This window comes from Haliotis cracherodii, unplaced genomic scaffold, assembly GCF_022045235.1.
Source record: "Haliotis cracherodii isolate W230 unplaced genomic scaffold, xgHalCrac1.p SCAF_32, whole genome shotgun sequence".
In the NCBI taxonomy this organism is placed as follows: Eukaryota; Metazoa; Mollusca; class Gastropoda; order Lepetellida; family Haliotidae; genus Haliotis; species Haliotis cracherodii.
In genome coordinates this window covers 2,758,188-2,771,308 of record NW_027266289.1, presented here as the reverse complement: position 1 = coordinate 2,771,308, position 13,121 = coordinate 2,758,188, and the positions used below count along the sequence as shown (strand labels likewise).

Below are 13,121 nucleotides of genomic sequence, written 5' to 3'. Positions count from 1 at the left end.
CCGTTTTTATACTGTGTCGTCTGATTTAATTTGATCGTTTTATTGCTCTAAAATTAGTTTTTAAAATTATTATCTGTGATATATTGCTAATTGTTGTACTGTCCTTCGGCGACAGGTTAATATATATAATATAAATGTTTACCTTGTTCATGTCACGATATGGCTGAAATACTGCCGATGTGACTTTAAATATTAACTCACTCACTCATTATGGTCAACAGGGAGACCGGATGACATCCCTTTGGACAAATTGGTGAGAACAAGCCTGTCAAGTGTCAGGGCAGAGGTGGCTTTCATGGACCAGATGGACACACTTCTCACACTGCGCCAAATTGTTTCAGAAACTTAACCAACGAGTGGTTGCATTTTTTTTCTGCGATATCAAGTGATGTTCCGGGACAACCTGTACTGTTGATGTCAACTATGTTATGAGAGACAATGTATTCTACAATCTGTACATTGCCTCCCTCACAAGCTGCATGCAGGATGTTGTCACCATACTTATCCTTCACGGTCAGGTCACATCCTTTACTCACAAATAGGTCAAACACTGCCTTGTGTCCCTTTAACACCGCCAGCGTCACTGGTGTTCTCCCGCGATAACCTGTACTGTTGATGTCAAGTATGTTATGAGAGACAATGTACTCTACAATCTGTACATTGCCTCCATCACAAGCCTTATGAAGGATGTTGTCACCATACTTATCCTTCACGGTCAGGTCACATCCTTTACTCACAAATAGGTCAAACACTGCCTTGTGACCATTCGACACTGCCCTCATCACTGGTGTTCTCCCGCGATAACCTGTACTGTTGATATTAACTATGTTACGAGAGACAACGTACTCTACAATCTGAACATTGCCTCCATCACAAGCCTTATGAAGGATGTTGTCACCATACTTATCCTTCACTGTCAGGTCACATCCTTTACTCACAAATAGGTCAAACACTGCCTTATGACCCTTAAACACTGCCCTCATGGCTGGTGTTCTCCCGCGATAATCTGTAATGTTGATGTCAACTATGTTATGAGAGACAATGTACTCTACAATCTCTACATTGCCTCCATCACAAGCCGCATAAAGGATGTTGTCATTGTTTTTGTCCTTCACTGTCAGGTCACATCCTTTACTCACAAGTAGAACAAACACTGCCTTGTGTCCCTTTAACACTGCACTCATTACTGGTGTTCTCCTGACATAGCCTGTACTGTTGATGTTAACTATGTTACGAGAGACAATGTACTCTACAATCTCTACATTGCCTCCATCACAAGCCTTATGAAGGATGTTGTCACCAAACACATCCTCCACTGTCATTTTACATCCTTTACTCACAAGTAGGTCAAACACTGCCTTGTGTCCCTTTAACATTGCACCCATCACTGGTGTTCTCCCGCGATAATCTGTACTGTTGATGTCAACTATGTTACGAGAGACAATGTACTCTACAATCTGTACATTGCCTCCATCACAAGCTGCATAAAGGATGTTGTCATTGTTTTTATCCTTCACTGTCAGGTCACATCCTTTACTCACAAGTAGGTCAAACACTGTCTTGTTTCCCTTTAACACTGCACTCATTACTGGTGTTCTCCTGACATAGCCTGTACTGTTGATGTTAACTATGTTACGAGAGACAATGTACTCTACAATCTCTACATTGCCTCCATCACAAGCCTTATAAAGGATGTTGTCACAAAACACATCCTCCACTTTCAGGTCACATCCTTTACTCACAAGTAGGTCAAACACTGCCTTGTGTCCCTTTAACACTGCACCCATCACTGGTGTTCTCCCGCGATAATCTGTACTGTTGATGTCAACTATGTTATGAGAGACAATGTACTCTACAATCTGCACATTGCCTCCATCACAAACCGCATGGAGGATGTTGTTACCAAACACATCCACCAATGTCAGGTCACATCCTTTACTCATAAGTAGGTCAAACACTGCCTTGTGCCCATTCAACGCTGCCCTCATCACTGGTGTTTCTTGACATATATTTCTTCCATTGAAGTCGACATTGTTTTGTGCAACAATAGATTCTACTATACCTACATTTCCTCCTGTGCAAGCGAAATGAAGGATGCTGTTTTGTTTGTCATCCTTTACATAGAGATCACATCCTTTACTCATCAGTGTAAACATGTCAGCATCCCCTCTCTCTGCTGCCCACATTGCTGCTGTTTTCCCGTGTTTGTCCTGTACAAAGTCAACTCGTTTCTTCACAGACAAAACACACTCAGCCAGATGGAGATTCCCTGTCTGAGCAGCAACAAGTACCACGTCATTCCCATCATAGTCCTGTCTGTGTACATCAGCTCCAGCAACAATCAGGTGCTGACAGATGTCTGTGTGTCCACTGAACGCTGCCGCCAACAGGGGCGTTCTCCTGTCTCTGTTCACAGCATTTATGTCAAACATCCCTGATGACAGGAGATGCTCCACTATAGCCTGGTTACCTCCCTTAGATGCCAGATGTAGCAGTGTGTTTTTGTCAGTGTCTACAACTGACAGATCTCCCCCTGTGTTCAACAATGTGTCAAAAATGTGTTTATGTCCTCTCTCTACACAATACGACACAGGGGTTTTATTATACCTATCTGTCTCGTTTACATCCTTACATCCCACATCCTGTACAATACCCAAGTTTCCCCCTTGACTGGCGTAGTGAAGAACTCCACGTGTCTTTGTATCCTTTAATGACAAGTCACACTGTTTTTTAGTTAGAAACTCAAACATGATTCTGTGTCCTGCAGCTGCTGCTAACATCACTGGAGTCCTCCCGCTTGCATCCCACGTGTTGATGTCGACCTTGCCCTTTGACAGGAGGAACTCTGCCAGCTCCACGTTCCCTGTTTCTGCTGCTGTGTGAAGCAGACTCAGACCACTCACATCCACAAGTAACATGCTCGATCCTTTTTCCTCTAGGTGTGATTTCAATCTTGAGATATAATGTTTCTTATGTGTCATCATGAACCTATTCAGGCCATGTTCTCTTGCTCGTAGAAACTGTGACATGTTCAGGCAGTCACCAACATATCCATAAGAGAGTGTCTCCGACATAGTGAAGTCCTCAGAACAGATGTGACAGTTCTGTGAGAGAAGTAACTGAAACATCTCCCTGTGACCTCTGCATGCTGCAATCATCAGAGGTGTCTTTCCATACTGGCCTCTGTGGTTGATGTCAAACAGCTTACTGGACACCAGATGTTTGACAATCTGGACACTACCGCCCTGGCATGCCAGATGGAGGATAGTATCACCGTTATCATCAACACCAGTCAGGTCACACTTCTCTTCATCTGCCAGATACTCATACAGCTGACCATGACCTTTCAGTGCAGCCATCATGACTGGTGTTCTCAAGTCCTGTCCTGGCAGATTCTTCCAGACATCCATGTGGGGAAGCAATAACTTAACAACATCTGTATACCCCCTCAAAGAGCCCAGATGGAAGGCAGAATTTCCAACTTTGTTCTTGATCAGACACTCTGCATCATCTTCCAGTAAGCTGTATACCATGTTGGCATTATTCCTGTCCACAGACATCATAAGAAGAGAGTTTCCATCAGCATCTGTATAGTCTGGTGTAATGGTGATCTCTCCCCTCTGTAGACCCAGCAGCTGCTGCCGTAGATACAGGAAGGACTTGGTGTCACGTAGTCTGATACAACAAGCTAGTTCCTCACTGACATGTACCTGTAACAGTTCCTGTTTCTGTAACACCTTCTGACACAGGTAATCATTGCCCGACTGTAGGACCCAGTACAAGAAGCACCTTAAACCAGTGGAAGAACCAGCTGTATCCTGTAAATGTAGAACATCCACAAAACTGTCCCCGAGCTGTGTCAGGAACCTGTCTATGTTGTCCTCCCTGCTGAGAACTGGGTGACGGAATGTGTGTCTGAACTTCCCTCTCCTTGTGTCTTTTACTAGCTGTGTCAGAAACATGTCTGTGTTGTGACTTGAGATAAAGATGGTTTTATCAGGTATGTCTGTGAGAGATTGTCTGTTGCCAGTCTCGCATATAACTTTGCAGTGTTTCCATCGAACTCCAAGAAACTTGTTGACAACAACAAATACACAGGCGTCATATATGACAGGGTCTGTGAAGCTTATATTGTCGCCAGACTGACATAGATAGGTGGCACACAATCTGTGTAACATGTCAGGAAGATCATCTGTTCTTAATTCGGGAAGGAGAGACTCAAACTCTTCCACAACATAACTCTCATAACTCTCATAACCCCAATAATCACTTTCATACTGATTTCGATAGTTGTCTTTCACTTTGTTCCCAGAAATCAAGATATATATTATTGCAGCAGAATAATCAACATTTCCAATTAATCTTTCTATTTCTTTTCTGAAATGTGAGTGTGGATATGCGAAAAATGTTATGGGATCTGTGGCAGGTCTGTCTTGACAGAAGTGTTTAATGACTTTGGGGAAACCGACATATGAAGGAAGGTTAGCTATGATCACCTCCTGTGTGTCTGATGGAATATCTGTCTGCATCTGCAGCATCTGGGAATATTCCAGCTTTGTTCTGCCCCAGTTCTGTCTTCCTATCTGTGTTATGTCAACTGTTGGTTGGTTCCTTCTATTGCCAATCTGTATTATGTTCATCTTTCGATTGAAGCGCTTGAAGGCGTCTCGTTTGCAGTTCGCGTATATAATAAGAACACAAACAAGCTTGTTGGTATAAGTTTTGTTGCGCATCAAGTTTGAATATACCCAGTGCTCTGGCATGTCATCAATCACCATCAGTGTAGGTTTAGTTGCCTGGAATACATCCATGTTGAAGTCCTCCCCTCTGCTGTGGAAGACTGTGTTGTATCCTTGTCGCTGGTAGTCACAACAGAGCATGTGTCCTATTGTGGTCTTACCTTCCCCAGGACCACCAGTCAGCATCACCAGGTTGTGTTGTTGTAGCTGGTCTCGGACTTCCTGGTAGGCAGCTGTCTTCACAAATAATCTCTCCCAATCTGAAAAAAATGGCTCATTTGTCAAAAGGTGAACATAAAAATAGCATACACATGTACACATACTCGTAGTGATACAACCACAGATACATGAAGTAAAATAACATAGAAAAACTGTATCTATTCATAACAGCAAAACTGCATAATAACCACTTATTATAATCCAAAGTGTAACAGTTACGAGTATTAATTAAACATTCCACATCTAACACGCAGCATCAACTCTGGAAAATAAACAATTGTCTTTTAAAAGGGAAAGTGTATTGTTGAGGTTGAAGACACTCATTAATGCTACTGTTTGTTAATCAGATATTGAGAGTCAATTTCTACCTTTGAGTTTTCTTGATGGCCTTTGATGCTGGATCATCGTCCTGAATATGTCAACCATCTTCCCATCTCTGGAAGTCAAGGACTGATGTACAGACACATGTGCTGCAGTCTTGTGAAGTTGCTGGATCCTGGTCAGGAAGTTCTGAGGACTGCTGTATATATCTGGCGATATGACGCCATGCACGGGGTGAAAGTTGGCGCAAGTCCTGCTCCTGACAGCGACAGTCAGAGCACGGGCCTGTGTGGAGTTGTAAAGAACAGCGTCAGGCTCATCTTTGGAAACAAACGTCAGGACGAGAACCACTCCGTCTGTTGTAAAGATGTAGGCGTCGCAGATGACGCTGTGTGGAGCTGGCACCTCCTCCTCTGGCTCCAGGAACGTCAGCGTAGGAGAGTTGGTGTAGACGAAGTATAAATCAGGTATGGATCTCACGGATGTTAAAATATCCGGCCTTACAATCAGTTCCACGTCTATTGGGTGAATAATGCAGTCTGCAACTGTAACACAGACAATGCAACGAAAACATGCCGACTTTTTTCCCCGGAGGGTAACTTCATTTACACCTGATTTTAGTTGTGTAATAATCACTGACAAGTTGTTGTAATACTAATGTAATAACCTTATCTATCGTCTAAAGCTGGCTACCGCATGATACATCACTTGATTCTCCAAGGAAATATTGCTATTATGACATTGCATCGCAATGCTTTGCATACCATTGCGACGTCATTGGTTGCCATGATCTCACAACAAAATGACATCACCAATCGTTCTGCTACTGGTTAGCTGTACTTCTTACCCTAGTTACTACTGTCTACAAGCTGTAAAACATGGAAGCATGATTTTGTTAGTTGAATAAAATATCATCGTCCTGGCTTTTATGTCATCGGCGACATTTTTTCGCCGCGAATAGCTGCAAGATTGCTGATGCGGCGTTAAGCAAAACTTACTCACTCACTCACTTTATGTCATCGGCAAGACATTGAGGTTTAGCTGTTATCGACTTGAGTTCATATATTTGATATAAAAAGACACAAGGTTGTTTTTTCTCTTTTGATTTCGTACGCTTTTGAATTGATGATGATGTCGAACATAACTGAATATCATTGTTACCAATTTGCAGTATAAAAAATATATCAACTTTACTTACTACTGCCAGGGGTGTCAAATACAGCATAGGAAAGGTCCACATCTGGAAATAGTGAAGTCAATGATGTCAGAGTAAATTGTACATTACTAGTCACACAAGTAGGAATTATCAATGCAAGAGAACAAACAGTCTATATTTTGCGCCAAAACATTTCATTTGGCATATAACCTATAAATCACTAATAGTGTTGAATTTGATCTAAGGCATGGATTTAATAACAACGTTGGGGACATGTTGAATCCCATTCTACGGGCTTTAACATGTTAACCCCTCCACTCTTACAGGAGAATAAACTTGTTTATACAGTGATGATAGTGATACTTGTATTGCTGAAGTGAATTCAGTCTGAGATAGACCCCTACCATCAAAGTCCAGATACTTGAGCCCTGGTGTTCTCTGTGGTCTGGTGATGGAGTGTTGGACCTCACCGTCAGAGCTGTAGATGCTGGACAAATCCGAGTCTTCACTCTCGTTGGATGACATTGTGACTTCTGTAGGAAAGCGCTCTTTGAGGGAATCTTCTCCCAATGACACAAGACAAACAGTGAAATCCTTTTGCTATATTGAAATCCAAGTGTCAAGCCAATCACTATGTTTTCAACTTAATGGCAAGAACCATGCATAGCTAAATATATTTGCATAACAACTTTCATGAAATAAGAAACAGTCACTGTATTCACTACACATCTTTTTATCTGTGTGTTTAGATTGTGTTCGCTCTCAGTCTCCACCTCATTGTTTGTATCCCTTTCCACGAAGGGAGCTGCCGGATTCTTCGTAGCCACTCAGTCCTTTCCATTCTGCATATACTATGATTTTGTATTTCATAAATTCTTGGCCCCTCTTTGTCATAGAAGACAATCCCACCATAGAACCTCACTGCTACTTCCAGTACACACTTGTTCCCTTCGTCAGGAAGTCCATGGATTCCTATCTTGACGAGATCAGACGGCGGGTCACCAAATTCACCAGTGAAAGATAACACACAAAGTTCCTCCTTTACCTTCCTGGACAGATCTTCCTTAAGTTCTTCTGGATTATCAACCTGAAATCCGACAAAATGGGGTACTTTAGTCTTGTAACCGTTCTCCGTGACCTCTCTTTCCTCTACTCCAACATAATACGATCCTCCACCAGGAACTTTAGACATAGACGTTATATTGTCCTTGAGTTTAAGATCTTCCCAAATATACTGCACATGTGAGATTTCATTCTTTGGCCAGAACAGTTTCAGTTCAACATTCTGAGATTCTTGGTACAGCTGCAGCTTGTCTTGATCAATTCCCTTTAAAGCAGGTGCACCACGTGATGCCTCGTATCGAGAATGTGCCAGCAAGTAAACTAAATTAAATGCTGTCGGATTTGTTTTTTCAAAGTCATTGCATATCTTTGTGTTAACATTTACCGTCGAAATTCCACACGTGAGAGCTACATCTATCAATAAAACATTTTGATATTTTTCAAAGCCTAGTGTCTCATGCAACCATGTCGTGCGATATGTGTCCACATATGAAGATCCACACTCAATCAGGTCCTGTAGAGTTTTGTCCACAAACTCGTGGAAGTACTCCAGATACCTGTCTCCCTCCTTCTGTCCGTGTAGGTGAACCAGCAGATGTCCCCCGAGCGTGTTCCTGAGAGCTGACACTTTCTTCTCTATGTCCTGGAGGATCTTCTTCTTGCCCTTCTTGACCTCCTTATTCCTTTTTGGACCTGTGATGATGCTTCTGTCTGCGTGAACGGTAAAGCTGTGTGGAGCAGAGCTATACTGTCTATATTCACGTTCAAGAGATGCACAGGATTGACACATATCTGAAATAATAATACTAATAATAATAATACTAATAATACTAATACTAATACTACTACTACTAATAATAATATTAATAATAATCCCAACACCCCTTACTCACCTCCTTTACATGGATGACCTTGAACTCAATTCCAATGGAGGATCTACACTAAAAAAAACAGATTCTGCTTGTCGAGTCCTTTCCTAATGATATCGCCATGTCCTTTGGACTCGACAAATGCAACATTCTTCATCTGAAACGTGGCAAGGTAGAAGAGTGAGGATCAGTAAGTTTACTTCAGTTGTTGACCATCTCGTGGAAGGTCAGGCCTATAGTACTAAGGGATGCACATGAGTGACAAACTCCAGAATGCCTAGAAAGAAAATCTGGAGTTCAGATACTTATGCTGTGCCCGTCCCTTCGTATTCTTTTGCTGTTGTTGATTGGACAAAACAAGAAATTCAGGGTATTGATACCCTCACATGAAAGATTACTTCATAACTCATTAAATGCAGGGCAGCTAATCAGAAAATGTAGTTCATCATCTATTTCACCACTATTACAATGTTTACAAATTCTTACGGAATAATCTAATCCCTCTCGTCTTCCTGTATTATATCGTAATGGTTACTCACTTAACTGTAATAAGCATCAATACCGCCTTATTTTTCTACTCCTAAACACAGTGATCTAATATTCAGTACAGACAGTAGTTTTTAACTTGGACTAATATCGCAGTTTCCCAGAATCAAACACTGAAGCATGAAGAGTCTGCCAGTTACAATCTATTAATCATTGCTGGATCATTGAAACAAAATGTTTTACACCCGGCACACACTGTGCATTCCATACATCACCATTGAATTCCAAATCGATCCAATCTATTTTGACTATTTCCTTTTAAGCTTTAAACATCATTCAGGCGCACACAATCTTTATAACCTAGGAAACGAGTACACAAACTAGCAATGCATTATCAGATCAAGATAATAGTGTCGTATTTTGAACAAAAGGTTTGACAAACACAACCTGGAACCAACAACACAATCACATTGAATAACAGGTTTCATATTCCCTGTGTCTCAACGTTGCATGTTGGAATTATTCAAGTTCATGTCACCCCTACCTACTTCACGCCACGAACAAACGAAAACCAAATGTCAAAAAAAGTCCACATTGCTGTTTGCAACAAACAAAGTCGTTTCAAATTTTCAAAGAAGAAATTTTGTAAGATAAACTTAAATACGACTAGGTAATAACTTGAACATAGATATTTAATGAATACATTTGACAGGCTACATGAGTCACTGTGGGACTAACTGTTCACGATTTGCTGTCAATTACACCGCCAACAACCTCTGGAAGTGGCCGCTCAAAGTAAACACAGATTTTATCGTTTTAGATCAATGAAAACAGATCAGTATATGGATTTACAGACAATAAAAGGACCACGAAGCATGACGATAGATACAGACAGACAATGCACTTGAGTAACAGCTCGCCGGCTCATAATAACAAAAGGTCCTGTGACAGCAATATTTTCATGTATTTTTCAAACAAGTAAAGTTTGGTTTTCAATATTGCAGTACATGTGTGGAATCAAGTCACAAAACGCAACTGCTACAGAAAAGCATGCATTCCATACAAAAGTTGACTTTTATACAAGTCCCATGCTTTCATTTCCAAGGAATGGATATAAAAACATGTGCGTTGACGGGATTCTATATGCATTGTTTAGCATCGTGCTGACAACAACCACTCAGAAAAACAACAAAATTACCCAATTATTCAACATTACGAAATGCCGCGCCTGTCCGAATATGAGCGTTTGCGAGCCATTGGTATGCTTGAAACAGGATCGAGTCAACGTGATGTTGCAAGACAATTTAACGTCCACAAAAACACCATTTGGTGTTTATGGCAACGTTGGCAACAGACGAATGCAGTCAGAGACCATCCACGGAGTGGCAGGCCACGTATAACCAATAATCGACAAGACACGTGGATTCGAACAACACACCTACGAAATCGATTCCAGCCAGCAACAGTGACTACATGAAGCATCCCTGGCCTTCGACGAATATCTTCACAAACCGTACGTCGCCGCCTTAGATGTGCAGGGATTGTCGCCAGAAGACCCGCCAGACGTCCCATTTTGACAGGAAACCACCGTCAAGCATGTCTACAGTGGTGTAGACAGCATCTATGCTGTACGGGCATGCAGTGGGGACAAGTTCTATTCACTGATGAGTCTCGTTGTCACCTCAGCCACAGCAATGGACGAATACGAGTAAAGCAACGTCGAGGTGAACGTTACGTCAGTCATGGTGTGATGGAAGAAGATCGGTTCGGGGGAGGCAGCGTTATAGTATTGGTTGGGATTACAGCAATCGAGCTCTTGTGGGATGAGATGAATCGGCACCTTTGACGTCAACCACCTGTTCAACAGACACTCTAGGAACTTCGAAACATGCTCCAGCAGATATGGACAGGACTTTGTGCAACGCCTGGTCCATTCCATGACACGAACTTGTGTTGCTTGCATTGAAACCAGAGGTGGACACACATGCTATTGATTGTAAATTGACATTTTAGCATGTTCACGTTTTTTTTATGAAATCACGCATTTTCTGTCAGTATGGCAAATTAAACCATTTGAACACTTAAGGGAGTCTTTTATCTGTTGCAAACCGAAATTGTTTCAGATTTGGTAAAAAGCATTACTTTGCATTAAATCTTATTCAATGTCACAGGGACTTTTGTTGTTCAGTATACATCAATGGCATGATAATTCACATATGCAGATTAACATTTACCCCTTGCGTTTCCTGTACCGTCACCACCTGACCTGACTTGCAGACTCCAGGGGCTATCTATCCCGTATTCAGGAAGGACTGTATAGCATTCAAATACTCTGAAATTACCACAGCTGAAAAATCAGTTCCAAAAAAGCCAACAAAACTCCGGTACTATGGTGGAACAGGGAAATGGCAAACACAAGGAAAATGAAAAAGAAAGCCCTTAACAGGTAAAACAAATTAAATCAGCCTTCGCCCAAGTGCGAGCAGCCAGGACAAAAGTAAAACAGTCTGGAGCAAAATACACGCAATCAGGGGTAAGCGTAAACCTACAAAAATATTCCGAGTTAGCCAACGCCCATACAGCCAAAGATAAGACCAACATTCTGCCTGAGCACTTATTATCTGTCAGCAGCAACGGAAATTGCAGCAAAGACTTTAAACAGTAAAACATGCTTATGGCTAAGATATCAAAACAGCCACAAAGAAAGTATCTGGTATACAATATACTATTTACTGTGATAGAGCTTAATTAGCCAGTACAACATAGGAAATGCACTGCACCTGACCTTGACACAACGAGTGACGAGATATTGAAAAACCTATCTGATCAAACAAAGAGCTTACTAACCAAGATGTACAACACTGTATGGTCCAAAGAAGAAGTTCCAAAAGTATGGAAACATGCTGCAGTTATCCCGCTTCTAAAGCAAGGGAAAGACGAAGCCCTACCAAACTCTTATCTTATCCAATCAAATTCGAAAAATCCGCAATATTTCTAGGGGTGATCCTAGATCAACACCATACTTGGAGCAAACATATAGAATATGTAGAAAGCAGATGTCAAGAAGACCTGAACGTATTTGGGACTATTTCAGGTGCATCTTGGGGCACATCCAGGGAGACTCAGCTGGACCTCTACAAATGTCTTTTTAGAACAATAATGGTTGTAAGGTCTTTCACTCAGCATCAAATACTGTCCTGATCCGCCTCGACAGAATACAATACAAAGCTAATTCTAGCTACAGGTGCAGCAACAGGTACTTCACTTGAAGCACAACAAGTAGAAACGGGAGAACTTCCATTGAAACTAAAAAGAGAGCAGGCAGTATTATCGTAATGGGGACGAACATGAAACCCTTTGGATTAAAAAAAATATATGGTAAGACAAAAACACCCGAGATTAAGCCCTAGCTCTTAAAAAACCCTCACTAACGCCATCTGTGTTATTAGTACGTGAACTCATCCGAAGTCACAATTGTGACAACATTCAGCCTCCAGAAAGTCTCTTCAAAGGGTTACACCCCCTGGACTTAAAACATCCCAAAGTTGACACTGCTTTAACACCAGAAGTCACAAAAAAGGAAAGCCCATCCCTACTGCGATCAGTAGCTATCACTAAAATGATAACTACCTGGGACAGCTGGGTCTATATAAACAGTGACGGATACAAGAATCCTATCAACAAGGGAAGTAAAGGCAGTTAAAGTTCAAGGACTATCAAATATTTACTTTTTCAGTGCCTTATGTGACACAATGCTAGTGCACTGACCTCCATGTCATTTTGTTTGCCTTTTAAGGTAGTGCTCAAGGACAGATTTACTCATGATATATTCACCAGTTGTAGACATTATGTGCGAAAGGCACATTCAACATATATATGTGTGTACGGGTTAAAGCCCCAATATCCGATCAGCGTAATCAGGGTGCATGCGCAGTAAATATTTTACGAAGAAGAGGAAATGGGCAGGGCTTGTTATGTATAGTAACCCACGTGCCTCAATCTAACATACTCGCCCGAAAAAGACAAACATCGTCAGAAAAGTTAATTCTTTTGTTATGATATTGTAACAGTGTATTCTGACGCCATTGTTAACACTATCAAGATATTCATAAATACGCTGAGTTCTAATAAGTTCGTGTTTTTGTGTGTGCAGGCATTGTCTACTTTTGGTACAGTTTCCGTCCTGATAGCTTTGTGAGTTTTAGCTCCACTGCAAACAATATCACTTAAACCAGAGTTTTTCCATGTGGCATGGCGAGTGTCAGTAAG

At 41.4% G+C, this 13,121-nt stretch overlaps 1 protein-coding gene and 1 pseudogene across 1 annotated transcript; both read right to left on the bottom strand.

The window, feature by feature from the left end:
• Window positions 1-315: 315 nt before the first annotated feature.
• Window positions 316-6,988, bottom strand: LOC139477179 (serine/threonine-protein phosphatase 6 regulatory ankyrin repeat subunit A-like). Its single transcript, XM_071259730.1, has 5 exons — window positions 6,840-6,988; window positions 6,478-6,519; window positions 5,327-5,824; window positions 1,761-4,999; window positions 316-1,559 (listed from the first exon to the last, which is right to left on the bottom strand). The coding sequence occupies exons 1-5, from the start codon at window positions 6,958-6,960 to the stop codon at window positions 318-320; spliced, it is 5,142 nt and encodes a 1,713-aa protein (XP_071115831.1). The 5' UTR covers window positions 6,961-6,988; the 3' UTR covers window positions 316-317.
• Window positions 6,989-7,079: 91 nt separating this feature from the next.
• Window positions 7,080-8,287, bottom strand: LOC139477272 (uncharacterized; annotated as a pseudogene).
• Between the last annotated feature and the right edge of the window lie 4,834 nt (window positions 8,288-13,121).

What these genes read in the sequence shown, in the direction of transcription:
- LOC139477179 (XM_071259730.1), bottom strand. Translation starts at nt 6,960, where the DNA reads ATGTCATCCAACGAGAGTGAAGACTCGGATTTGTCCAGCATCTACAGC. An exon ending in CAAGTATCTGGACTTTGATG is followed by an intron (nt 6,520 to 6,839) that starts GTAGGGGTCTAT and finishes CACTATTTCCAG; the next exon opens with ATGTGGACCTTTCCTATGCT. An exon ending in CAGTGTTAAAGGGACACAAG is followed by an intron (nt 1,560 to 1,760) that starts GCAGTGTTTGAC and finishes AAGGGAAACAAG; the next exon opens with ACAGTGTTTGACCTACTTGT.